Genomic DNA, 20,461 nt, shown 5'->3' on the forward strand with positions numbered 1-20,461 from the left:
AATGTCGGGCGAGGATATTTTGGTGACGCGATTTCGCGAGTACATTCGTGTCAATACGATGCAGCCGAATCCAGATTACAAAAAGGCGGAAGAGTTTATTAAAAAGTACGGCGATGAGTTTGGCTTAGGTTCCGGTTACAGAAAGAGGTCATCAAAGATACAAAGCCTTATTCTCGATCTACTCAAGTTCTTTTTTTTAACCGACGATAAGAATTTTCGAAGCACGAATGCGTCGAAGGCAAGCCATGCATCGTTTTGACTTGGAAAGGAAGCGAACCTCCTCTCCCCTCGATTCTGTTAAACTCGCATATTGACGTTGTCCCGGTATTTCCGTCTCAATGGGATCACGAGCCTTTTTCCGCTCACAAAACGGACGATGGTTGGATTTACGGGCGCGGCACTCAAGATATGAAATGCGTCGGAATTTGGTATATGGAGGCGATTCGAGTGCTCAAAAAACAGGTTCTTCTGTTGAAAAAATCATTATATAATTGTAAATGCTGCTATTTTCTTAATCGATTGTATTCACTTAATCTTTAGAATTTCACGCCGAAACGAACAATTCACGTTCTTTGGGTTCCTGATGAAGAAATCGGCGGCCACGACGGAATGGAGCTTTTGATCAAAACCGACTTTTGGAAGAATCTTAACGTCGGATTCGCACTCGACGAAGGGCTTGCCAATCCAGGGCCAGAATACATGCTCTACTACTCCGAACGAATTCCCTGGTGGATCGAGGTTACAGTCAAGGGACAGCCTGGACATGGGTCGCAGTTTTTGCATGAGACAGTCGGGGAGAAACTCAACAAGGTTGTCCAGAGTTTTATGCAATTCAGACAAGGAAGGCTTTTAAAAATGATACTTTTATTGATTCATTTATGCTCCAAGTAAATCCAATGGGAGACCGATTTGTTTAAAAGCCGCCTAAGAAAACAAATCGAAAATGGAAGCTGGAAATCTTCCTATCGGCGAAGTAACAACTACGAATCTGACAATGCTTGAAGGAGGAGTTCAATACAACGTCATTCCGGACAAACTCAAGGTTGGCTTCGACATGCGAATCACTCCAACAACCGACCTCGTCGAACTCGAAGAAAAAATGAACACCTGGTGCAGAGATGCTTGCGGCAACGATTACGAGATCAAATTCATTCAAAAATTCACGGACCCGAACATTACTTGCGTCGAAGCTGGGGACAAGTGGTGGGACGCGTTTTCCTCCGTTGTTGAAGGAGAATGCAACGCAAAGTTGATCAAGACTATTTTCCCAGGTGAAGAAAAAAAAATAAATACTCAACTTTCCAACAATACGAATTCTAGCTGCAACTGATGGAAGATACGTTCGCTCGTGCAAGATCCCTGTCTTGGGATTCTCGCCCATCAAAAACCATCCGATTCTTCTGCACGACCACAACGAACGAATCCATGAGTCCTGCCTTCTCGAAGGTCGAGAAATCTATGAAAAACTCATTCCCAAACTCGCTTCTGTCGAGTAACCCTTCGAAAAGAAGGACTTTTCAGCCACTTTTCTCCACTGTTCAATTTTGATTTTTCCGATTCTCAGTAGCCCAATGAATGATTGAAACTCTTTGATTAACGTAGCTTCTTCAATACTTTCAACTTGATTTCTTATTCAGTTCAACGCGTTTTTGACAATTCTTTCCTTCATGTTTTAACTTTCAGAAAATGGAACTGATTCCGTGCCATTTCTATGAAGACGGACAGCGAAAAGACGGAACTCTCCAGGTTTGCTCTTTCTCCCAGTTATCTTTATCAAAATCGCATTTAGCTTGACGAGAACCATTTAGTTTTCCAAGTCGGTCGAAGCCGCGAAAAGACCAAACTCGCCTATCAAATGATCAAACTCGCGCAACAAGACGATCAACAACGACTCATCTCTCAAATCGACATCATTACTAAAAGCTTCAAAAAGTTCACACTAGACGTCAGTCCTGCTCCTTTAGGAATGGGTGGATGCGATTTCTTTTTCTTTATTTCAGTTTTCATTCAAATTTTAATCAAGTGATTCAACAGAAAGTTGGCGGCTAAGATTGATGTGGTAATCGAGCAATTGTTTTCGCCGTTTTTTGCTGTCGTACTTAATAATTTTTCGTGGTTTTTCTTTTTCCGGCTTTTGTGGCTCGTTTTCTACGTTGTTTTCAATTTCAAAATCGATAGGGAACTCGAGTTTCGGTGGATTTTCTTTCTTCTTCTGCGCTTTTTCTCGGTTCAATTCTTGCTGCCACTTTGGCGTTCCGTAATTGTAGAAAGTCGGACAGCCGTACTGGTCGAAATGGGGAGACCATTCGTCAGTTATAGGCACCCGAATGACTCCCACTCGTGGCAACTCCGACTTTGCCTCTTGATTTTCAGTATTCTCGTTGAGAGCATTGGTAGTTCCGATCGCCATTGCTTCCATCGACTCTTCAAGGATACTTTCTTTAAGTATAATCTTCCGCTCTTTTTGGTTGATCAATTGCTCTTCTTTTGGTGTTCCTGTGTTGAAAAATGGTGCAGGGCCGGGTATTTGATCGAAGCCAGCTGCATGAACGTTCGAATATTGATCGCCCTCGTTGGTTGAGCAGTGGGTGGTATTTTCGATACGGGCCAGAATTCGAGCAACATTTTCATGATTTCCTTTTTGGCGACTTCGAGTGCGGACTCGTTTCTCTGTTGAGTTAATCAAGCTAACAAGAGGCATCTGCACTTCCAAGGCGATTCCGTAGTATCGCCCGTAGCATTCCTTCTTTACAAAGTTTAGTGTAGCCTCCATTTCTATCTAGACTTACGATTACGTCAGAATGGTCATCGAGAAAGTCCGGATCGCTAATTCCGGAGTACCCAAAGCCAGTAACAGTCGCCCGTAAATCTTCGCCAATAACATCGTGAAACAGCTGGATGACTGTGTTCTCACTTGCACCGTTTTTCTCGAGCAAGAGAATGGCCCGCAATCTTTGCAAAAATTCGCTCTTTTCACTCTTCATTTTTGCGTTTGCAACTTAAGAATGATTTTTACCCCTTCACTTCTTTTTATACCCGCTTAAAAAATCTTGATCTTTCAAAAGCAGTATCGGGCGATCAGAGCTAAACTGAACCACTTGAACTTCATCGCGAACTTTCCTTATCAATTTCAAGCAATACGAAAATATCGTACCACCCAAATAAGGAACAATACTAACTCGCGTCAATTCACGTAGCAAAGCTCCTTCTCTGCGCGAACTTCCTGCCTTCAAAACCAAAGAACCTGTTACAGTCGAAGAATGGGACGAGTTCACTTTAGAAACAGAATACGCCATGATGAAGTTGCCAAACAACGAATGGAAAATCACCGATCTCAACAAGAATTTCGGGCTGTGTTCAACCTATCCAAAAGTGCTCGCCGTTCCGACTACGGCCACTGATTTTATAATTCAAGGCTCGGCCAAGTTCCGCTCTAGACAGCGATTGCCGATTCTTACCTATCTGCACGGCTCAAACGGGGGATCTATTGTCAGATGCGCTCAGCCGATGGCCGGGGCAAACAACAGATCAGAAATGGTGAATTAAAATTTTTCTTATCCAAACTAACGCATTTCAAAGGACGAGAAACTACTAGAACTGTGCGTGGACACGAGCAGAAGTCGCTCAAACGGGCTGATTGTAGACACACGACCAATGATCAACGCAATGGCGAATCGAGCCCAAGGAAAAGGATACGAAAACGTTGAACACTACCAAAAATGCTCCTTCGAATTCCACGGCATTGAAAACATCCATGTGATGCGCAAGAGTCTCGAGAGTTTGGAGCAGAAAGGTTGGCTCTCTTCCGACTGGCTCAAGCATATTTATGCGGTGCTGGATGTTTCGAACACGGTGAAGAAGGTGGTTCAAGAGGGAAGAACCGTTTTTGTCCATTGCTCTGATGGATGGGACAGGACTTCGCAAGTTTGTGCGGGTAAAAAAAAACTCTTTTCTTATTTTAAAATAATCCATCTTAAAAAGGCGCTGCTCTGATGCTCTGCCCTCGGTACAGAACATTCTCCGGTTTCCTGTCTCTCATCCATAAAGACTGGATTTCCTTCGGTCACAAATGTGCAGATCGACTAAATCTTTCCAGAGAAAACAGCGACGGAGAAGCGTCTCCAATCTTCCTCCAGTTTCTCGAGTTCGTTTACCAATTGATGCAGCAGTTCCCGCAGTCCTTCGAGTTCACTTCTTCGTTTTTGATTGAAATTTATGAAAAGGCGATTTCTTGTAGTTTTGGCGACTTCTGTGGAAATTCGATAAAGCAACGGTAATTGTAAACGTTCGATATTCAGCTGCTCAACATTTTTAATTAGAGAAGAACTTGGTGTTTTCAAGCTCACGAAATGTCTCCTCACGCATCTTTCAAAGAACAGGGAACAGTTTCGAAACCATCTTTACGAAGAATACCCGTAAGATCTCATTTCCCAGCGGAAAAAACTAGCGATCGTTTTCAGAGGAGTGCTGGAGCCAGAAGTAGACATGTGCTTCATTAAATTCTGGAGCGAGATGTACCACGCCGTGCGAGGAAATTTGGTCAATGACGCGATCGAGCGACTAGTTCACGAAAACGATTCTTTACGAGAAACAGTAAAAATGCTAGAAGAAGCGGTAAATGGTGGACCTTCAACAAAAGACCCAGAACCGGAGAAAAACGGCGTGAAAAATATCGAAAATGTTCCGCCTCCGATAAAAAAGAGCACCTCAGGACTTTTAGGGCCATTATAGCCCTAGACAAAGAAACTCTTTTTCAAAACAGCATTTCAATTCCTTCTTCATTGTATTTTTCTTTCGAGCTCCGTTCAACTCAAACTTATCTAAAAATTTATTTTAAAAAACGGAGCTATTCTGTGCCAAAGATCATTTTCCTTTTTTCCTTCTTCCTGTGCAATTGTTCATCAAAAACTTTGAAATTTTGAAATGACCATTCGCCTAATTTCAAAAGAAAAGCTCAAAATTTCAATTCAACCCTCAAATTTTGTTTTCTAGAAATTTGTGTTTTGGTATCAGAGTTTCGCTTATCAACTCACTGAGGTGAACTCTTTATTGGCTCCAAGCCAAATATTATAGCGCCTACACGTGGCTCCGCCCATTTCAATGGCATTCTGAGTTTGCTTCAGAAGAAACAAGAGCAGTCACTTTTTACTTACCATGGCTTCCGTACGTAGCCTATATCTCTATATTATTATATAAATCACTTCATTAATTATGCTATTAATATTTTATAAAGAGATCAATTCAGAAGCTTGTCAGGAGAAATCTCCTTTTCGCGCCTCAAAAACGAACTTTAAAATCTTCGGCTCTTCGCTCCTCCATTCCTTGGCTTCGAAAATCGACTCCTTCGCTCAACTGGGGCTACAACGGATCCGAATGCGACCCAGAAGATTGGCCGAACGAGTACCAATGCGGCAACTGCCAGTCGCCAATCGACATTGACTTGAGCAAAGTGACGTACTCTTCCGAGCTGACTCCCTTAGGAAACGCGTGGTTAATCAGCCGCGAATTATGTTTTTAATAAGAATGAGTTGTTTTTAATCCGCGATAGAATACTCTTACCCAGACAAGTTCAAATACATGGTCAACGATGGAAAGAATATCAGAATTCATTGGCGAGGAGAAACAGCTCTTTCTGGAGGACCGCTGAAGGGAACTTACGAACTCGTGCAGCTGCACTTTCACTGGGGATCAGGAACGCAGTTTAACAAATTGATAATGAATATAATATTTATACAATTATAAATAATACTCAATTTTATTCCTCTTTTAAAACTCCGAAAAAGCGGTCGGAAAAGGAGCTGAGCATCTCGTGAACGGAGAATCAGTCGAGGGAGAAGCTCATCTGGTCCACTGGAATCCGAAGTATGGTTCGATCCGCGAAGCTCTCAACCACCAAGATGGATGTGCTGTCGTCGGCGTTTTCCTGAAAGAAGCAAAAACTGACGCTGAAAGCCCACTTTCCCCCATTTTGAAGCGTTTTCCCACCCTTTCCAAGTTCAATGAGAAGTACACCTTCGAGAACGACGTTTTCAACGTCGGCGACTTGATTCCAAAAGGATCCGAGTTCATTTGCTACGACGGTGGTCTGACTACGCCGCCGCTGACGGAGTGCGTCCAGTGGATCGTCAATCTGGAGCCACTCGTTGTTTCAAAAGAAGAAATGGACGTTTTCAGAAGTCTGGAAGGCTCTTTCGGCCACAATTTCATCGACAACTTCCGCCCTTGCCAGCCGGTTGGCAATCGAGTCGTCTCGTCCTCCTTCGAGCCTGAAAAGTGAAGAAAAAATAAAGAAAAAAAGGTGTCTGTCTGTTTTTGAAGTTCATTAATTTTGAAAAAAGCCAATCGTGGAAATCGTTAAAAATAACTATTACTAGATTACACATAAATTAAACAAATGCTCTAATGTTCCTTTTTTCTTCTCTTAGAAAATTTTAAAGCTAAAAGTCCTGACTAGCTTTTCTGATTGTTCTGTTTGAAAATTCGAAGAGATGAATAAATATATTCCTTTTTAAAGTTACTTTTTGATCAAAAAGATTTTGGTCATAAAAACTGTTTTTGTCATTTTTTGCAGGCTGAGCATAATTTTCACGGATCGCTTGATTTTCAGTCAGTAGGTGACTCATTCCAGCATTCGAACTTCTCCCAAGGCAATGTTTGGTATTATGTGAGTGACTGTTAGCTCACTCGTAAACGGCGATATTTGAGATTTTGCGGAGAGAACAGTCGCCGAAGCCAAAAAGAGAAAAGTGGCGGCGATGCTCCTCTTTTCGTCCTTTTTCGCCGCGTTTCTAGCGGCAGAAACAAGTAGACCGAATGTCATTTTGATTCTTGCCGATGATCTTGGCTTCAATGATATGCCTTGGAATAATCCAGGAAGGGGTTTTTCCAACGGGTTAAAACTTTATCTGAGAAATTTTAAAATCACATAAAAAAGACATTATCGCCCCGAATCTCCATGCTCTCGCCAAAAACGGGACGATTTTGAGCAATTTTTACGTCCAACCAGTCTGCACTCCTTCGCGATCTGCTCTGATGACCTCCAGGAATGAGCTTTTTAATTTTTCAATAAAAAATCTGACAAATTAGGTATCCAATTCGACTCGGTCTTCAGACAGATGTGATAACAGCACCGCAGCCTTCTTGTCTTCCGTTAGACGAAGAAACAATCGGCAACGAGTTTCAAAAGGCCGGCTATTCAACCCACATAGGTAAATTCTGAAAAAAAGCTCATGAAAAGATACCCAATTCGTCTCGGCTTGCAAACTTCCGTGATAACAGCTCCGCAACCGTCGTGCCTCCCACTGGACGAGGTCACTTTCGGGGATGAAATGCGACTCGCTGGATATCACACACATATCGGTTTTTAACTAGCTATAAATAGAAATATTGGGCGATCATTGAATGAGCTTTTTTGTTTTGTTCTTCAAAGTCAGGAGTTTTTTAATTCAGTGGGGAAGTGGCACCTCGGTCACTACTGTCCACAATGTCTTCCAAATAACCGAGGCTTCGACACTTTCCGTGGCTATTTAACTGGCGCTGAGGATTACTACAAGAAAACCTTTTGCATTCCGCTGATTCCGAGCCAACGGCCACCTGCTTGTGGCTTTGATTTTTACGATAATGAAGATCGAATGCCCCAAGCGAATGGAACGTATTCAACTTATCAGGTACTACTGAGTTGTTTTCATCTATCATCCAAAATTTCTAGTTTTCTGATGCTTCCCGCGAAGTGATTAAGAATCACCAAGGCTCAAAAAATCCCTTCTTTCTGTACCTCCCTTTCCAGTCCGTACACTATCCTGTCATGGTTCCTAAAAACTACTCGGATCTGTACCCCAACGAGAAGAACCACACGCGCAAGGAATACATGGGCATGGTGACGGCGATGGACGAAGCTGTTGGGCACATCGTCGACGAACTCAAATCAGTTGGAGCTTACGAAAATACTTTGTTTTTCTACGCGACGGATAATGGAGGACTCGTCGGCGCTGGTGGTAGAAACGCGCCCTTCAGAGGGCAAAAAGCTACTCTTTGGCAAGGTGGATTGAGAGTTCCTTCGTTTATTACAGGCCCCGGAGTGCCCGCTGGAGCTGATTATAAGAACATGATGCACATTGTCGACGTCCAAATGACTTTGTTGGAAGCGATTGGTCACCAACGAAGCGGGGAAAAGCATGTTGATGGAGTTTCTCACTGGTCGGCGATTACGACTACCAGTTCAGAAGAAAGAGAAAGTTTCGAATTACTGAGAAGAAAACGAGAAAAGACGTACTCGGAAGTAGAAGAGAGAATTCAGAAGAAACTTACTGTCGCAAAGAAACCTAGAACAGAAATTCTGGCTCGGATTTGAAACAAGTCAAACTAAATCATTTTTGAGACTTATAAAAATTCGAGGGACAAGTTGAACATTGATCACTTTTACTTGCGAGCCAACAACGGGCTCGGTCCTGATCCCCAAAATCTTTCTTATTACGAGAATCCATTTTTCAACACCAGGAAACATTTGAAAATCTGACAATAGCTAAACATTGACCGGGAGTATGATCGAGGCTACTCTCCTGACCCGATTAATTTTACCCACTATGAGAACCCATTTTTCGATACAAGGTAGTGTTAAAAATGATATGTGTGTGATACTATTTTAATCTGGTAACTGTCGGCGCTTTTCGATCAGCTGGGCTAAATCAGTTTTTCAAGTTTTTAAAGCATCCACGCAGCGATTGTGAGCGAACTTGATGGGGTCACATGGAAATTGTTGACTGGAGATCCTGGTTGCGAACTTTACGATTTTCCTTGCCACGCGGATCACAAACTGCCGAATCCCTTCCCCAGTGTTTGGCTTTTCAAGTAAGTTTTCCAATATTCATAGCATAATTGCATGTTTCTTCTAGCTTGGATACAGACCCCTACGAGAAAAACAATATCTTTGAAGAAAACAAAGACATCGTCTGGATGCTACTTGAAAAACTCGCGCAGTACGACGCTAATTCTGTTCCAACTTATTATCCTGACAGAGACCCTGCAGCTGACCCGGCAGCCCATGATGGCTGGTGGGGTCCGTGGAAGGCTGGGCCAAATAATTGGCCACGATAGAAGTACTTTTGTTGCGAATAAAATCCAGTTTCATCAGAGGAATAAAATGTGATTTAGTTTATTTAATAATTATTTTTGGGTCCGCGAAAGGCAGTGAGTATCAGCTCAAAAACTAGAAAAGACATGTTCTAACGTTTAATTCTTTATTTCTTCTGGGATTTCGTCGACAGCTTCCTTTTTGATTTTTTGATCCTCTTCAGAAGCCGCCAGATTCAAATCAGTCTTTTCCGCTCCTTTCTGAGAGTTTTGAAGAGTTCGCATTAGCTCCAAAATCTCCTGTGCATTTGTTGGTGTCTTTGCAGGAGCTGAAGGGATTGGAGACGCGGATCGGTTTTTGAATTGTTCAATCGGCACCTTATTTATGATTATGAGTCGAAGGTAATTTTTGGTGCAATACCTGGCCACTGAGAAGCTTTTGCAAGAGTGTCGTTTGTTCAGAATTTTGAAGGAGATGAGCAAGCGGATTCTTCTCTGAATCAAGCTGAGGTGAGCTAGAAACAGAGCCTGCTTGCTCGAGAAGTCTCTGCGTCTGTACCACTGCTGATGGAACAGGAACTGTCCCTCTCGGCACTTGAATTTTCGGCTGAAGCTTTGGGTACTTGTCAACGTTGAGTGATTTTCCGTCGTCGTTGAGGATCTTGTTTTCGGTGATGTGTTGCCGCTTTTTCGGAAGACGGAGCTTTGTTTCGTCCATTTTATCCCGAGACATTCCGACCTGAAAGGACCAATAAATATATTATAACGTACCCCCCCCCCCCTAGCTCGCTCACATTTTGTGAGCATTTTTCCCTTGCTCGCTTAGTTAAATTTTATCAAAGTCCCCTTGCTCGCTCTCATTCTTGTTTCAGCGCGCTCCATTAGTCGCCATCCTTCTTTTTACCTCGCGCGCCTCTTTTTAAAGCGTCCAGTTAAATTTTTATATCTTGTAGCAACGCTGTATTATGCCGTAAACTTGATAGTTTGACTTTATATGTACATTTATACTCAAAATAGTCGAATCTTCATGTTGACACTGGTTCCAGAGTTGCAAATTTGCTGAGCTGAGTGAGCTGAGCAGTCGCTCAGCTCAGTGATTTTGGAAAATTATCTGATCTGCTCAGCTCAGCTCAGACAATTTTCACTCAGCTCAGCTCAGCTCAGCTCCTTTATTTTCGAACATGATCTGTTCTGACCAAAAAACAGTAAAAAACAGCTCAGCTCAGCTCTAATTAGGGTCCGCTCCGCTCAGCTCAGCTCAACTCTCTTAAACAAAAGGTCTGCTCAGCTCAGCTCAGCTCAATGACCTCTGAAAAAGGCCAGCTCAGCTCAGCTCAGCTCAGAAACCTCCGAAGTAGGCCACCTCAGCTCAGCTCAGCTCAGAGAAATTTTTTCGCAGGTCAGCTCAGCTCAGCTCGGAAAAATTAATCAAAATTTGCAACTCTCGAGGAAAATGGCATTTGATTTTTTTATAAAAACAGTCTCAAAGTTTCAATCCATGTATTTCGAGTACTTATGTTTACTTAAAATGGAGTGTCCAAATTTCTTCTGATTAAGAAGATATGAAAATTTGACAAAATGGACGTGAAAGAGCATTTAAAATAAGTTTGCTTGGAAAAAATCATGAAAATCGAATTTTGAGACCATTCTACGAGTTAAAAAGCCTTTTAAAAGTGAAAAAGAAAATGAGCTACGCGTTATAAAGCGTTCTCGCGGGGCTTCAGGAGCGAACAAGGGATAAATGACGGAGAAAGGCGGGCGAGCAAAGGTGCGCCGTCGAAACCAAGGAGGGCGAACAAGGGGTCGTAGAATGCAAAAGAAGGAAAGCGACCAACGGATCTTGGTAACAAAAAGCGAGCGACCAAGGGGGGTCTTGTTGGAGTTTAACTAAGCGAAAAAGGGAAAAATGTTCACAAAATGTGAGCGAGCTAGGGGGGGGGGGTACGTTAGCTCAACAGTTGAAATCATGCCTGAACGCATTTAGCGAATCGACAAGAAGGGCATTGAGTTCTGTTTCGCCTGTTGATTCGTTTAACACAGCGGTTATCGTTTGAACAGAGCCGCGGAGTCAAGTTATTCTGGGTTATGCGTCTGAAGAACCCTTTGCAGCCCTCACAAGTCTCTGCTCCGTAGTGGACTCCAGTGGACACGTCGCCACAAACCACGCACAACTCATAGTCGCCGAGAAGTTCTTCTTTGCGGCGCTTCACCGCTTCGCTTTCTCCCAATGCTGAGACGGCTAGATCGGTTAGCTTTACTTTTCGCTCCACGGGGCTAAGTGAAATGTTAGACGATTGTTAGATTGGGAAGAAGAAACGTCGAAAACGAACGACTTTGGAAATTGATTGAATAATTTACTTTCTTGTTTCAAAATCGTCGTTTTGGGAGATCGATAAATGGGAAAGTACACAGGATAACGGATTTGCAAGCGATAACTGATATAAAAAAGAGCTTTTTGGCCATTAACTTACTGACTGACGCACAATTTTGACATATTGACAATATGATATTGTCAAACCCGGAAATATATAAAAAAATTTAGTTAACTCAATGCCCTGGTAAAACTGCGTCCCTGAAGTCCTTGTCTGACAATTTTATAAAACAGGGAACAAAGACTTCTCCGGTTTCTGATTTAACCGGAGCGGGAAGGCTAGGCAGCGAACTGATTTAGTAGAAATCAAGAAGGAAATTGCGGTTTGCTTACATTGGTGGAGATTCATAATTCTGATGAGCAGTGCTGAAGGGATGACGGAGAGGACTGGCGAGCTGCTTCGAAAGCGCTGGAGGGATAATTTGCGAGGTCATTTGACCGGACATCTGTGACTGAGCTTGAAAATTAATCGAAGAAAGTGACAATAACAAGGTCACTCCGGACGAGATTAATATTGATAGATGATGAACTCTTTAGCTCATTCCTGTAGGCTGGACATCTTCGGTGAGCTAAGACTATTGACCACTGGTTCGTCATCATCAAAAACTTCGACTTTGACGGTATCATCCTTGCCCACTTCTTGAATAGTGTCTTCAATCAGTGGCTGCATCATCTGTGGCTGTTCCTCCGCCATCTGCTGCAGTTGATTCTGAGTAACCATGTTCTTCAATTTCTCCGCATAGCTTCTATAAAAACTGAATGAAGAGAAGACAAGGAAGAGAACTCAACTGTTGTGCTGGTTGTTGATGAACGTGGCTGTTGAAAATTGCGTTTTGACTTTGGCCGTGATTTCCGTTTTGTAAAGTTCCTTGGGTAAGTCGCTGGTGGAGAAATTTGTAACACTTGCAGATGGTTAGAAAGAGTGAGTCAGATTCATTGGCGCAGTTGTTTATTCGGGCGAATTGGCGGATTTCGTTTTCCTAACAAGATCGTTTTAGCAATTCAAGGGCATAAGTGGACTTGTAATTTTCTGATTCAGGATCGATTGGTCTGAATTACCTGATTTATTAGCTCTGAGATGATATCCTCAGCTCCAAAATTCGGATAACCAACTTCCGAGCACACGAAGACTCCTCTAGCAACCCTGCGATTGTCCAAAAATGTGATCACATCTCCATATTTTATATTATTTCCGACAATTCGAATCGGTGTCTGTTGCTTCAGAGCTGTTTCGGAGACATAGATGTTGCCGAAAATGATCTGAACGAGGGTCAGATTCGAACGTAGTAAGATTTCAAATTTGTTTGGATTTTTTTTTTATCGAAGTGGGCGTGAATTCGAAATCAACAGTTCCCTCAATTCAGTATTGACATGAAATTCATGACAGTACTTGATTATTGACCCAGTTCCTGTCGAATCTTTCGTTTCAGCGTACATTGAGCATTTTGCTCGACGATTTCCAGCTCCACACAGGTCCATCGAGGAATAAGACCAGGGTTCATCTGACTTCTTGCCATTCTCTCTAAAAGTTATAAAAATAATTACTTAGTAAGTCTTTTGTCTCAAAAATATACATTTCGATGTTTTATTTAAGTAATTAGTAAAGTTGTGATTAGACTTAATATATTTATTACCTTTTTATTAGTTCAATTAAAATCAAACTCTTCGTCTTCCTCTCTCTTTCTTTGAACAATTTATTTACTGATCTCTTTCGCTCGAAAAAGTGAAAATGTCCTTCGCGGCGGGGTGACCTGCGTTGCTCTGGGTCACCGCAGCTTTAGCATTGGCCGCTTGACACCGTCCCGCCCGCTTCTGATTCGCTACTCTCGGCTACGCTCACCTCACCAGACCCGCCGTACCACACTCACTCGGGTCACGCTCCGCCAGACTGACAAATTCACTTGACGCGTGTTTATCTGACCTGCGCTGACCCCTGAGCATTCCTTTTTATCGAAATTTTCAACGAAAAGTAAAAGGAGCTTTTATTCAGTAAAATATAGGTTGATTTCAGTGATACGAATAATTGAGCAGTGAAGTTAGAATATCCCGGATTTTCCGGCAGAAATGGCGCTCTCATCCTCGGCAGCTTGTTTTTCATTGGTTTCGGGGGCCTTTCGTCTTCGTTTTTTAGTGATGCCTTGGTCCAACTTCTCCAGATACTCTTGCACAATTAATTCGCAGTTGGTTAAAAGTGATTCAGGTTCCCAAGTTGCATCGGATTCAGGCCAGTCTCTCCAGAGCACCTGTAAATTATAAATTTATTCGATAATAAGTCCCGAAAGAAAAGAAGTGGGATGAATTAAAACTTTCCTTGAATTTCCTCTTTCCTCCTCGAACGAATTTGTGAGCCAGAATTTTTTCGACTTCCCATTCTTCATTATCGTGGTCTGACTTATCGTGGTTAGGCTTTTCTTCTTTTATCTCCTGTGCTGTGTTCACTTTGGCCGAATCTTTGCGTTGTTTTCGGAACGAGGCCTCGTATTTTCGGACTTCCAGCATCTCCTCTTCGGTCAAGCTATCCAAAGGAAAATATGCTTCTTCTCCACCATCTGCGCTGAACTGAAAAACGCAGGATTTAGAACGATTTTCTGGAAAAGTTTACCTTGTAATGAACGATTCCGAGGATGATTCGTCTATCTTTTATTCGCCCGCCTTCTCCATGTGTGTATTCGTTATTCTGATTAACGGATATAAAACCTCTCAATTTTTATTAATCAATCATCAATCTTTTTATTTCTTTTGATATCCCTAACTTTTCATCAATAGCTTCAGCAATTGCTCTTCGCGATGTTCCCGGTCGATCGTTTTGCTCCAACTCAAGAAGTTCTGTCATCCGCTTTGGTCGTCTTAGAACTTCTTTTGTACGAACCATTTCGGCTTCAGGAGGGTTTCTGCTGAAAAGGGAGGAAAATATTTGAAACATGCCGAGGAGTCTTTTGAGTTCTCTTCATGCTTTGATTTTATCAATAAATTTATTTTGCGCTCTAGAAAAGATACCTGCTTAATTTTGTTCTTTGAGCTTCGTTTCTCTCTCTCAAGTAAATAGAGAGATGCTCTTTTCAAATCTTGAATTCGAAGGAAAAATTGATCCTTTTGGAAGAATAACGAATTATCCACTGTTGTCAAAGCTGCTAAGAGTTTTGCTCAAATCGTGAAACCAATCTGGCTTAATTCGATGAATACATAGAAGAGAGTCAAGGTTTGTTTCCGTATATTAATCTGTAGGAAATATTTTATTGCAATTATAGAATTTCAAACGGATTTAGTTCGGGATCAATGAAAGGCTCGTTGTTACAAAAGTCATCGAAACAGATGTAGTAACACAGCTCATGGTCGAAATCAACTCTAACAGTGTCACCATCATCGTCCTCTACTGTATCTCCTTCCTAATGAAACGAACATCCATTCGCAGTTTTATTCGAACTCGACAAACAACCTTTGGTGATCGTTTCCACTATAAAGTTATTAGTTTTGCTTAATTCAACCTGCATTTACAGAATCCGCCAGCGTAATTTTCGGAGAAATAAATAAAATCACTCGTAAAGCATCCGATATCGCTTTCGCAAAATAGGATTTGGTCCTGTTGCTCAATAGAGTCACAAGAATTGACGTCGTTAAAGGTGATTGAAGAACACTCGTAGCACTTGACAACTTTTCCAGCAGCATCATTAGCGAGTAAAAAAGAGAGTACTATTCTCTGACTGAGCTTCATTTTTTTGAGGTGAAATTTGCTGGTTTTGCTCCTCGCTCTGCTTTTACAATCGATAGTCGCATGAAAAGACCGGACATTACCAAATAGCATCAGACTGAATAAATATTATCTTGCTAGCATTAGGAAACCTAGGAATTACCCAGACGACAGGGTGTCAAGTGCCTTTGTTTCAGTATCATTTGTTTAGCATTATTTAATAGAGATAAATTATCGCCATTCTTTCAGTACCATCTTCGGAACAAAACAATCATCATTTTTTTCGTAAACTTTTCAGAATCTCGATCAGCAGTAAACTTCTCTTGACATTTTAAAATTTCCGAAAAATGTTCCTTACAATCGCTACTAACATTTTTTCTCGTTCCATAGAGACATGCAGAGTCAATCAGAGAAGACTTTTTTCGATAGAGAAAAACACTCAGGGAAATTGAACCAGCTCAAAGATGATGGTGATTATTGATGATGATATCAAAGTTTTGACGACTATCGAGGTGATCCTTTGTTAAAATGACCTGAAACACGTGACAAATATATTTCAGAGAATCGATGTTGCACTAGGAGATGACGGACCACTTCTCTTGCCAGCAGAAACTTGTTGCATGCAAAACGGACAGAGGATCTGCTACGACATCAGGAAAGCTTAAACCCTAGTGCTCCTCTTGTAATGGGTAAAATTCACAAGCTTCGAAAAGCAAAGGACCGCCGTGTAGTTATCTATCGAGCCAGTCCAGTGATGATGGCCTTGAAGACTGGGTTATTGTACTTTTGATTTTCTCGCCCATTTTTCTCATTGCTCTGAGCATTTTCGGCTGCTGGTTGTTCAAAAAGTGCAAAAACGATAAACAAAATCAACAAAGAAAGGGTTCAAATCGTATTTATAGTAAAAATTTAAATAATATCTACTTTTTGAATCCAAAATAGCCTTCAATTCTAGCGTTAACTGTTCAATTCCTTTCTTCTTTATCGTTAATAAATTATAGAAAATGAATCAATGAGCAAGTAAAAATGGCATTATATTATAAAAACTATATTTGTTTTCTGCTGACGAGCAAATTGACCAGTTGATCGCATTTTTCTTCGGCTGTGCATTTTTTCTTCCACGGTGTTTCAATTGAATTTTCGCCAAACAGACCTTAGGGTTAGGGTTTGATCAACGGAAATTCTTTTTACCCGAATAAACCACTTTATAATTACCTGTTAGACATTTCGTGTAGATTCTGCTCAAGTCGTAGACAGTCCAAGCTCGGGCAGATGCAAGAAAGAAGAAGAAAAAATTCATGATTACTGATTTTTAGTGATTTATAGTGCGAAGAAAGCAGAAAACGACTGTAGTGCACCTTTTTAATTGAATGAAATTCGGTTTTTCCCGTAGTTAAATACTGTTGATCTTTTTATCTGATTAAGAAATCATGTCCGAGAAATATTTAATTTGAAAAAATGTTTACAGAGGGGAATCTACTAAACGAGGATGAATTGCTGAATCATCGAATGGAAAGAGCCAAAAAGTCGGATAAAAAGTTTTATTTTACAAAGTCAAAGACAACGATTTACAAGTTAAAAATACAGTGTCACCGAGACAGAATGTTATTTCAGATTCGGAAAGATGTTTAACTCGTGAGAAAGTGCTGTAAATGAAGATGTGTGGATAATCTGGCGCTTTCCGCTTTTGGTTTTCGTTTTCGGCGAAAAGACGAACGCTTTTTTGCTCTTTTTAGTCGCCTAAAAATTTGTATTCTGAAAATTTTGATGAGATAAAAAATAAGTCGCCAAAAGCTGCAATCAACAAGGAGAAAGTTCAAAATGAGATCCGAGTCTATACAAGTGTGAAAAGGTTGTAAATCAGAAATAGAAAGTGCGGAAATTACGTCAGCGCTTTCCCAATGTTTTTATTCGCATAATTAGCAGTTTAATTTGACAGCGCCTGCGCTATAAAACGTTCGCAGGTGATCGCCTCCAGAGTTTCATTTTCCTAATCGCTATTTTTATTCCCACCGCTCTTTTTTCGTTACTCAGGAACTTTTTTGAGCGCTTGTTTTCATAAAAAGTAATCCTTTTTTCACAAAAAAAATAACTTTATCCCAAATTTAAAAAAAAAAATGATTTTTTTCAGCTATTTTATGAAACAAATTCTAAGCAAGTTTACTGTTGAACTGCTGAAATTCAGCGATTTATTTGTTAAAAGAACAAATTAGTAAGTAAAAAAATCGCTCACAAGATGAATTAGATGGCAATAAACATTTGCGATCGTTTTCTGTCACAATTGTTCAGGTGCAGCTGTGCCTTTACAACTTCTGACAGACTTGCCGGATGATCTTTCTATTTTTGCTCTTTTTTGTTTTGCAAAATTACGCCTCGTTCGGCCGTGTGCCTGAAAAAAAGATGGCCATCAATTATCAAATAATATTACATTATCATTATATTATAAGTTCATTAACTGTCTGAAAAATTCCTAGGTGGCGATATCGTTAATCTAAAAAATAAATTATAATTTCAGTAAAAGAAAATCTTAATGGATTCAAGAGGGCAAAAGGTCCCCTTTCGATTAGTTAAAATTAGTGCGTGAATGGGGCGCATTTACGAGATGTGAATAATTCTGCGGATGAAAGTACGAATATATCAACGGCGCTCATAAAACACAATAATTCGTCTTTTCCAGACAACGAACAGTCACGTAAAACCCTACAGCCAGGTTTTCAGCTCATCGTTCAAATTCCACCTGACGACGTACTCGGAGAATCAAATCTCAAAGTCAAATTTTCGAAGAATTAAAAAAAAGAGAATTTTTAAAAAAGATCAAAAGGGCGTAATCAAAAAACACCTCATCATCGTAAAAACTGAGTGATTGGGTACCGGAGAGGTTAAATCACCTGTTTAGGTAGTAATAACTCTTCTTTTTCGTGAATTCTTGGGGGCGCGGAGTCAGATTTTCAATACCAAATAATAAACAGCTGACCCAGATTCATAAATAAAATAAAAAAGGCGCTTCCTGTGTTGCTTTGAATCGGGCCCCCGTTATCAGCATTTCAAAGGGCGCCTGAGGCGAGTGTGAAGCGCCCTGCTGCGCCCGCCCGTTTTCCAGGTCGAGTACTCTCATAAAATTTCATGGCTATTGTGGGCACAGTTTTTGACAATTTACCGAAATTCCTCGATTGGAATTCGCGGCTGCTCGGCACACAACGGGAGCTCAAATAATGGACGCGTCTTTCTTCATAAATAATGGTCCCTTTCAATTTGAGTTTCAGATAATAATGGACAGACACTTTTGTGGAATTAGAAAACGGTAGCGCCGTTTCCCACGATCAAAATACCGGCATCACTAAAGAATTTCATTTTCTTATTTCTTTCCTAACGAACTCTCATTTCATAATGAAGGGTAGTCTGTTCTACCCCGAGTACTTCTATGCGGCTTTTAATGAAAGGTCTTTCAGATCCTGAGTCAGTTTTAGCCCATGCCTTTTAAAATATCAAAGAGATCATCAGTTTTTGACATTGAATGAATTTATGTTTGTCTAACACGTGATCTAAGACGGGTCGCCTTTAGCTTCAGCGGCAGAAAATGTTAGAAAGGTGTGACGACCCTTGCGGGATTTGTTGTGTTGTATTGCGGTGGCGCATTAGGATCGCCCGCCGAGACAATGCCGGAGAGAGCGGGGCGCTCAACTGGTGGCGCCAGCTGACACACTTTTTCGCCTATCCTATCCTCCTCTCGCCCCTGTTTCGGATAGCCGACTCTTCTTTTCGATTCCTAATGTGCGTGTCGTAATTTTTAAAATTTTCTTCCAAAAAAGAGATTCTTGAAAAGAGATTTTGAAGAAAAAAGAGCAACGGTAAACAAACATATACGGTCGTTCACAACAATAATCAGCCCCACCACAATCAGCACCGGCACCACGATAGATTTATATGTTCCTTCGGCAGCCCCGGGGCACAAACGCACTGATAACTATGCCCAATTATCCGACTACTGGACGATCAGAAAAAGACTTGTCTTTTTTATCAGTTTCGAGGACTGTCTCTTGATAACTGTCCATTTTCAGTTCATATTTGACATCTCTCCCCGTTCTAGTTCGAATTTGAGTTGATTTCATATTGTATATAAGCAGATACTATTTAAAGTAATAACACCAGAAATGAGTACAATGGGTAGGTTTAGACTTGCGCAGCCGCGGGCCCAGTTGATAAAGAAAAACTCTTAAAAATGAACTTATTCCTTTTTTACCTTCTCTAGTTTAACATTCGGTTGGTGCTCTTGAATTCAACACGTCTACGTGCGTGACTTGTTGAAACCACCAGTGTCTTGTCCTGGGACGGGGAGACAAGTAGGTCAAGGTCGCCATCTCCGGCTAATTTAAAATTAAATGATTGAAAAAAGGCGGCGGTGGAGGAGCGTGGCGGCGCGCTCCGGACACGAGTGCGATCTCACTCCTCGCTTCACCGAGATGAGTGACTGAGATATCTGTTGAGAGGATAACGCCCCAAGGGCACTTCCCGCAAATCATCTCAAATCGAAATTGCTGCGCCAATTTACTGCTACTCCCCCAGATAGTAAACTCAATATAAATAGTAATACAAGCTCCAGCGATAGAGATTAATCCGAGAAGATACCCTTAAGAATTGCGTCAACTTGAGAGAAAACACCAGAATCGCGGAAATAATAAATTTAACATTTCTTTCTTTTTCAACCTAGAGAGTCGTAAAACGAAGAAAAAAAATATTGGATGCATACAAAAAAAAAATGAAGCACAAAAGCGCCTGTTGAGATGACCCCGATTTTAAATCACTCCCTGCCAAAAAAAAGGGAGACAAAAGCCAACTACCGGAAAACGGACGGAGTTTGACGACCATATAGGTTCACATCGGCTGCATAAATTTGCTCAAGCGGCGTAAAAATCGGAGTATAAACAATAATAAAACTCGGTAAATTAAAAATCGGAATTTGAAATCGGAATTCGAAATCTTTCTCTGATTTACGATATTTTGTTCTTTATCAAGATTTTATTGCAACTCCTTTGATTGAAATCTAAAAAAGAGTTGTTTACCATCAAGTTATTCTATGACTTAAAGTAGAATCTACGCTAATTACAGTTAATTTTCTAAAGCAGCTGCTTTCGCGGAATTCGTAAAATGCGTTAATAAGCCTCAACTATTTTGCGAGTATTTTCTTCCGGCGCTGCTCACACCTGATCAGAGCAACTTTATTCATTTATATCTTCCAATAAATTGGCCAAGGCCAAAGTGAGAAAAACAATTTTATCACTTTATTTCGCATCTGACGATTTAAAAAAAAAGATGATCGTCTTGCCTCTTTTGCG

The 20,461-nt window shown here is 41.0% G+C and overlaps 6 protein-coding genes and 1 long non-coding RNA gene across 8 annotated transcripts; 5 read left to right on the forward strand and 2 right to left on the reverse strand.

Moving 5' to 3' along the window:
- Position 1: 1 nt before the first annotated feature.
- Positions 2-1,496, forward strand: LOC145698135 (aminoacylase-1-like). Its single transcript, XM_081775340.1, has 5 exons — positions 2-134; positions 212-462; positions 541-820; positions 930-1,271; positions 1,321-1,496. Exons 1-5 carry the CDS (start codon positions 2-4, stop codon positions 1,494-1,496), a joined length of 1,182 nt encoding a protein of 393 aa, XP_081631466.1.
- LOC145699351 (uncharacterized) lies at positions 1,493-3,296 on the forward strand. Of its 2 annotated transcripts, none has more exons than XR_014134004.1 (3): positions 1,493-1,746; positions 1,790-1,955; positions 3,158-3,296. It is a non-coding gene; the product is annotated as an uncharacterized LOC145699351 (long non-coding RNA). The 2 variants fall into 2 exon arrangements; XR_014134003.1 differs by having other exon boundaries at positions 1,790-1,952; positions 3,155-3,294.
- Positions 3,171-4,960, forward strand: LOC145699347 (phosphatidylinositol-3,5-bisphosphate 3-phosphatase MTMR8-like). The gene is made up of 5 exons (XM_081776615.1): positions 3,171-3,537; positions 3,580-3,934; positions 3,982-4,273; positions 4,320-4,415; positions 4,461-4,960. Exons 1-5 carry the CDS (start codon positions 3,295-3,297, stop codon positions 4,729-4,731), a joined length of 1,257 nt encoding a protein of 418 aa, XP_081632741.1. The 5' UTR covers positions 3,171-3,294; the 3' UTR covers positions 4,732-4,960.
- A 26-nt stretch (positions 4,961-4,986) lies between these two features.
- Positions 4,987-6,495, forward strand: LOC145699352 (carbonic anhydrase 2-like). The gene is made up of 3 exons (XM_081776619.1): positions 4,987-5,167; positions 5,249-5,696; positions 5,788-6,495. The coding sequence occupies exons 2-3, from the start codon at positions 5,578-5,580 to the stop codon at positions 6,275-6,277; spliced, it is 609 nt and encodes a 202-aa protein (XP_081632745.1). The 5' UTR covers positions 4,987-5,167; positions 5,249-5,577; the 3' UTR covers positions 6,278-6,495.
- Positions 6,496-6,650: 155 nt separating this feature from the next.
- Positions 6,651-9,133, forward strand: LOC145698136 (arylsulfatase B-like). The gene is made up of 7 exons (XM_081775341.1): positions 6,651-6,664; positions 7,087-7,208; positions 7,450-7,667; positions 7,709-8,338; positions 8,522-8,607; positions 8,707-8,847; positions 8,892-9,133. The coding sequence occupies exons 1-7, from the start codon at positions 6,651-6,653 to the stop codon at positions 9,091-9,093; spliced, it is 1,413 nt and encodes a 470-aa protein (XP_081631467.1). The 3' UTR covers positions 9,094-9,133.
- A 2-nt stretch (positions 9,134-9,135) lies between these two features.
- LOC145698907 (uncharacterized) lies at positions 9,136-11,884 on the reverse strand. The gene is made up of 4 exons (XM_081776145.1): positions 11,774-11,884; positions 11,040-11,343; positions 9,491-9,808; positions 9,136-9,447 (listed from the first exon to the last, which is right to left on the reverse strand). Exons 1-4 carry the CDS (start codon positions 11,872-11,874, stop codon positions 9,229-9,231), a joined length of 942 nt encoding a protein of 313 aa, XP_081632271.1. The 5' UTR covers positions 11,875-11,884; the 3' UTR covers positions 9,136-9,228.
- Positions 11,885-13,476: 1,592 nt separating this feature from the next.
- On the reverse strand, positions 13,477-14,273 carry LOC145698137 (uncharacterized). The gene is made up of 4 exons (XM_081775342.1): positions 14,194-14,273; positions 14,043-14,139; positions 13,747-13,999; positions 13,477-13,601 (listed from the first exon to the last, which is right to left on the reverse strand). Exons 1-4 carry the CDS (start codon positions 14,271-14,273, stop codon positions 13,477-13,479), a joined length of 555 nt encoding a protein of 184 aa, XP_081631468.1.
- Positions 14,274-20,461: the final 6,188 nt, after the last annotated feature.

This window comes from Oikopleura dioica, chromosome 2, assembly GCF_907165135.1.
Source record: "Oikopleura dioica chromosome 2, OKI2018_I68_1.0, whole genome shotgun sequence".
NCBI lineage: Eukaryota > Metazoa > Chordata > Appendicularia > Copelata > Oikopleuridae > Oikopleura > Oikopleura dioica.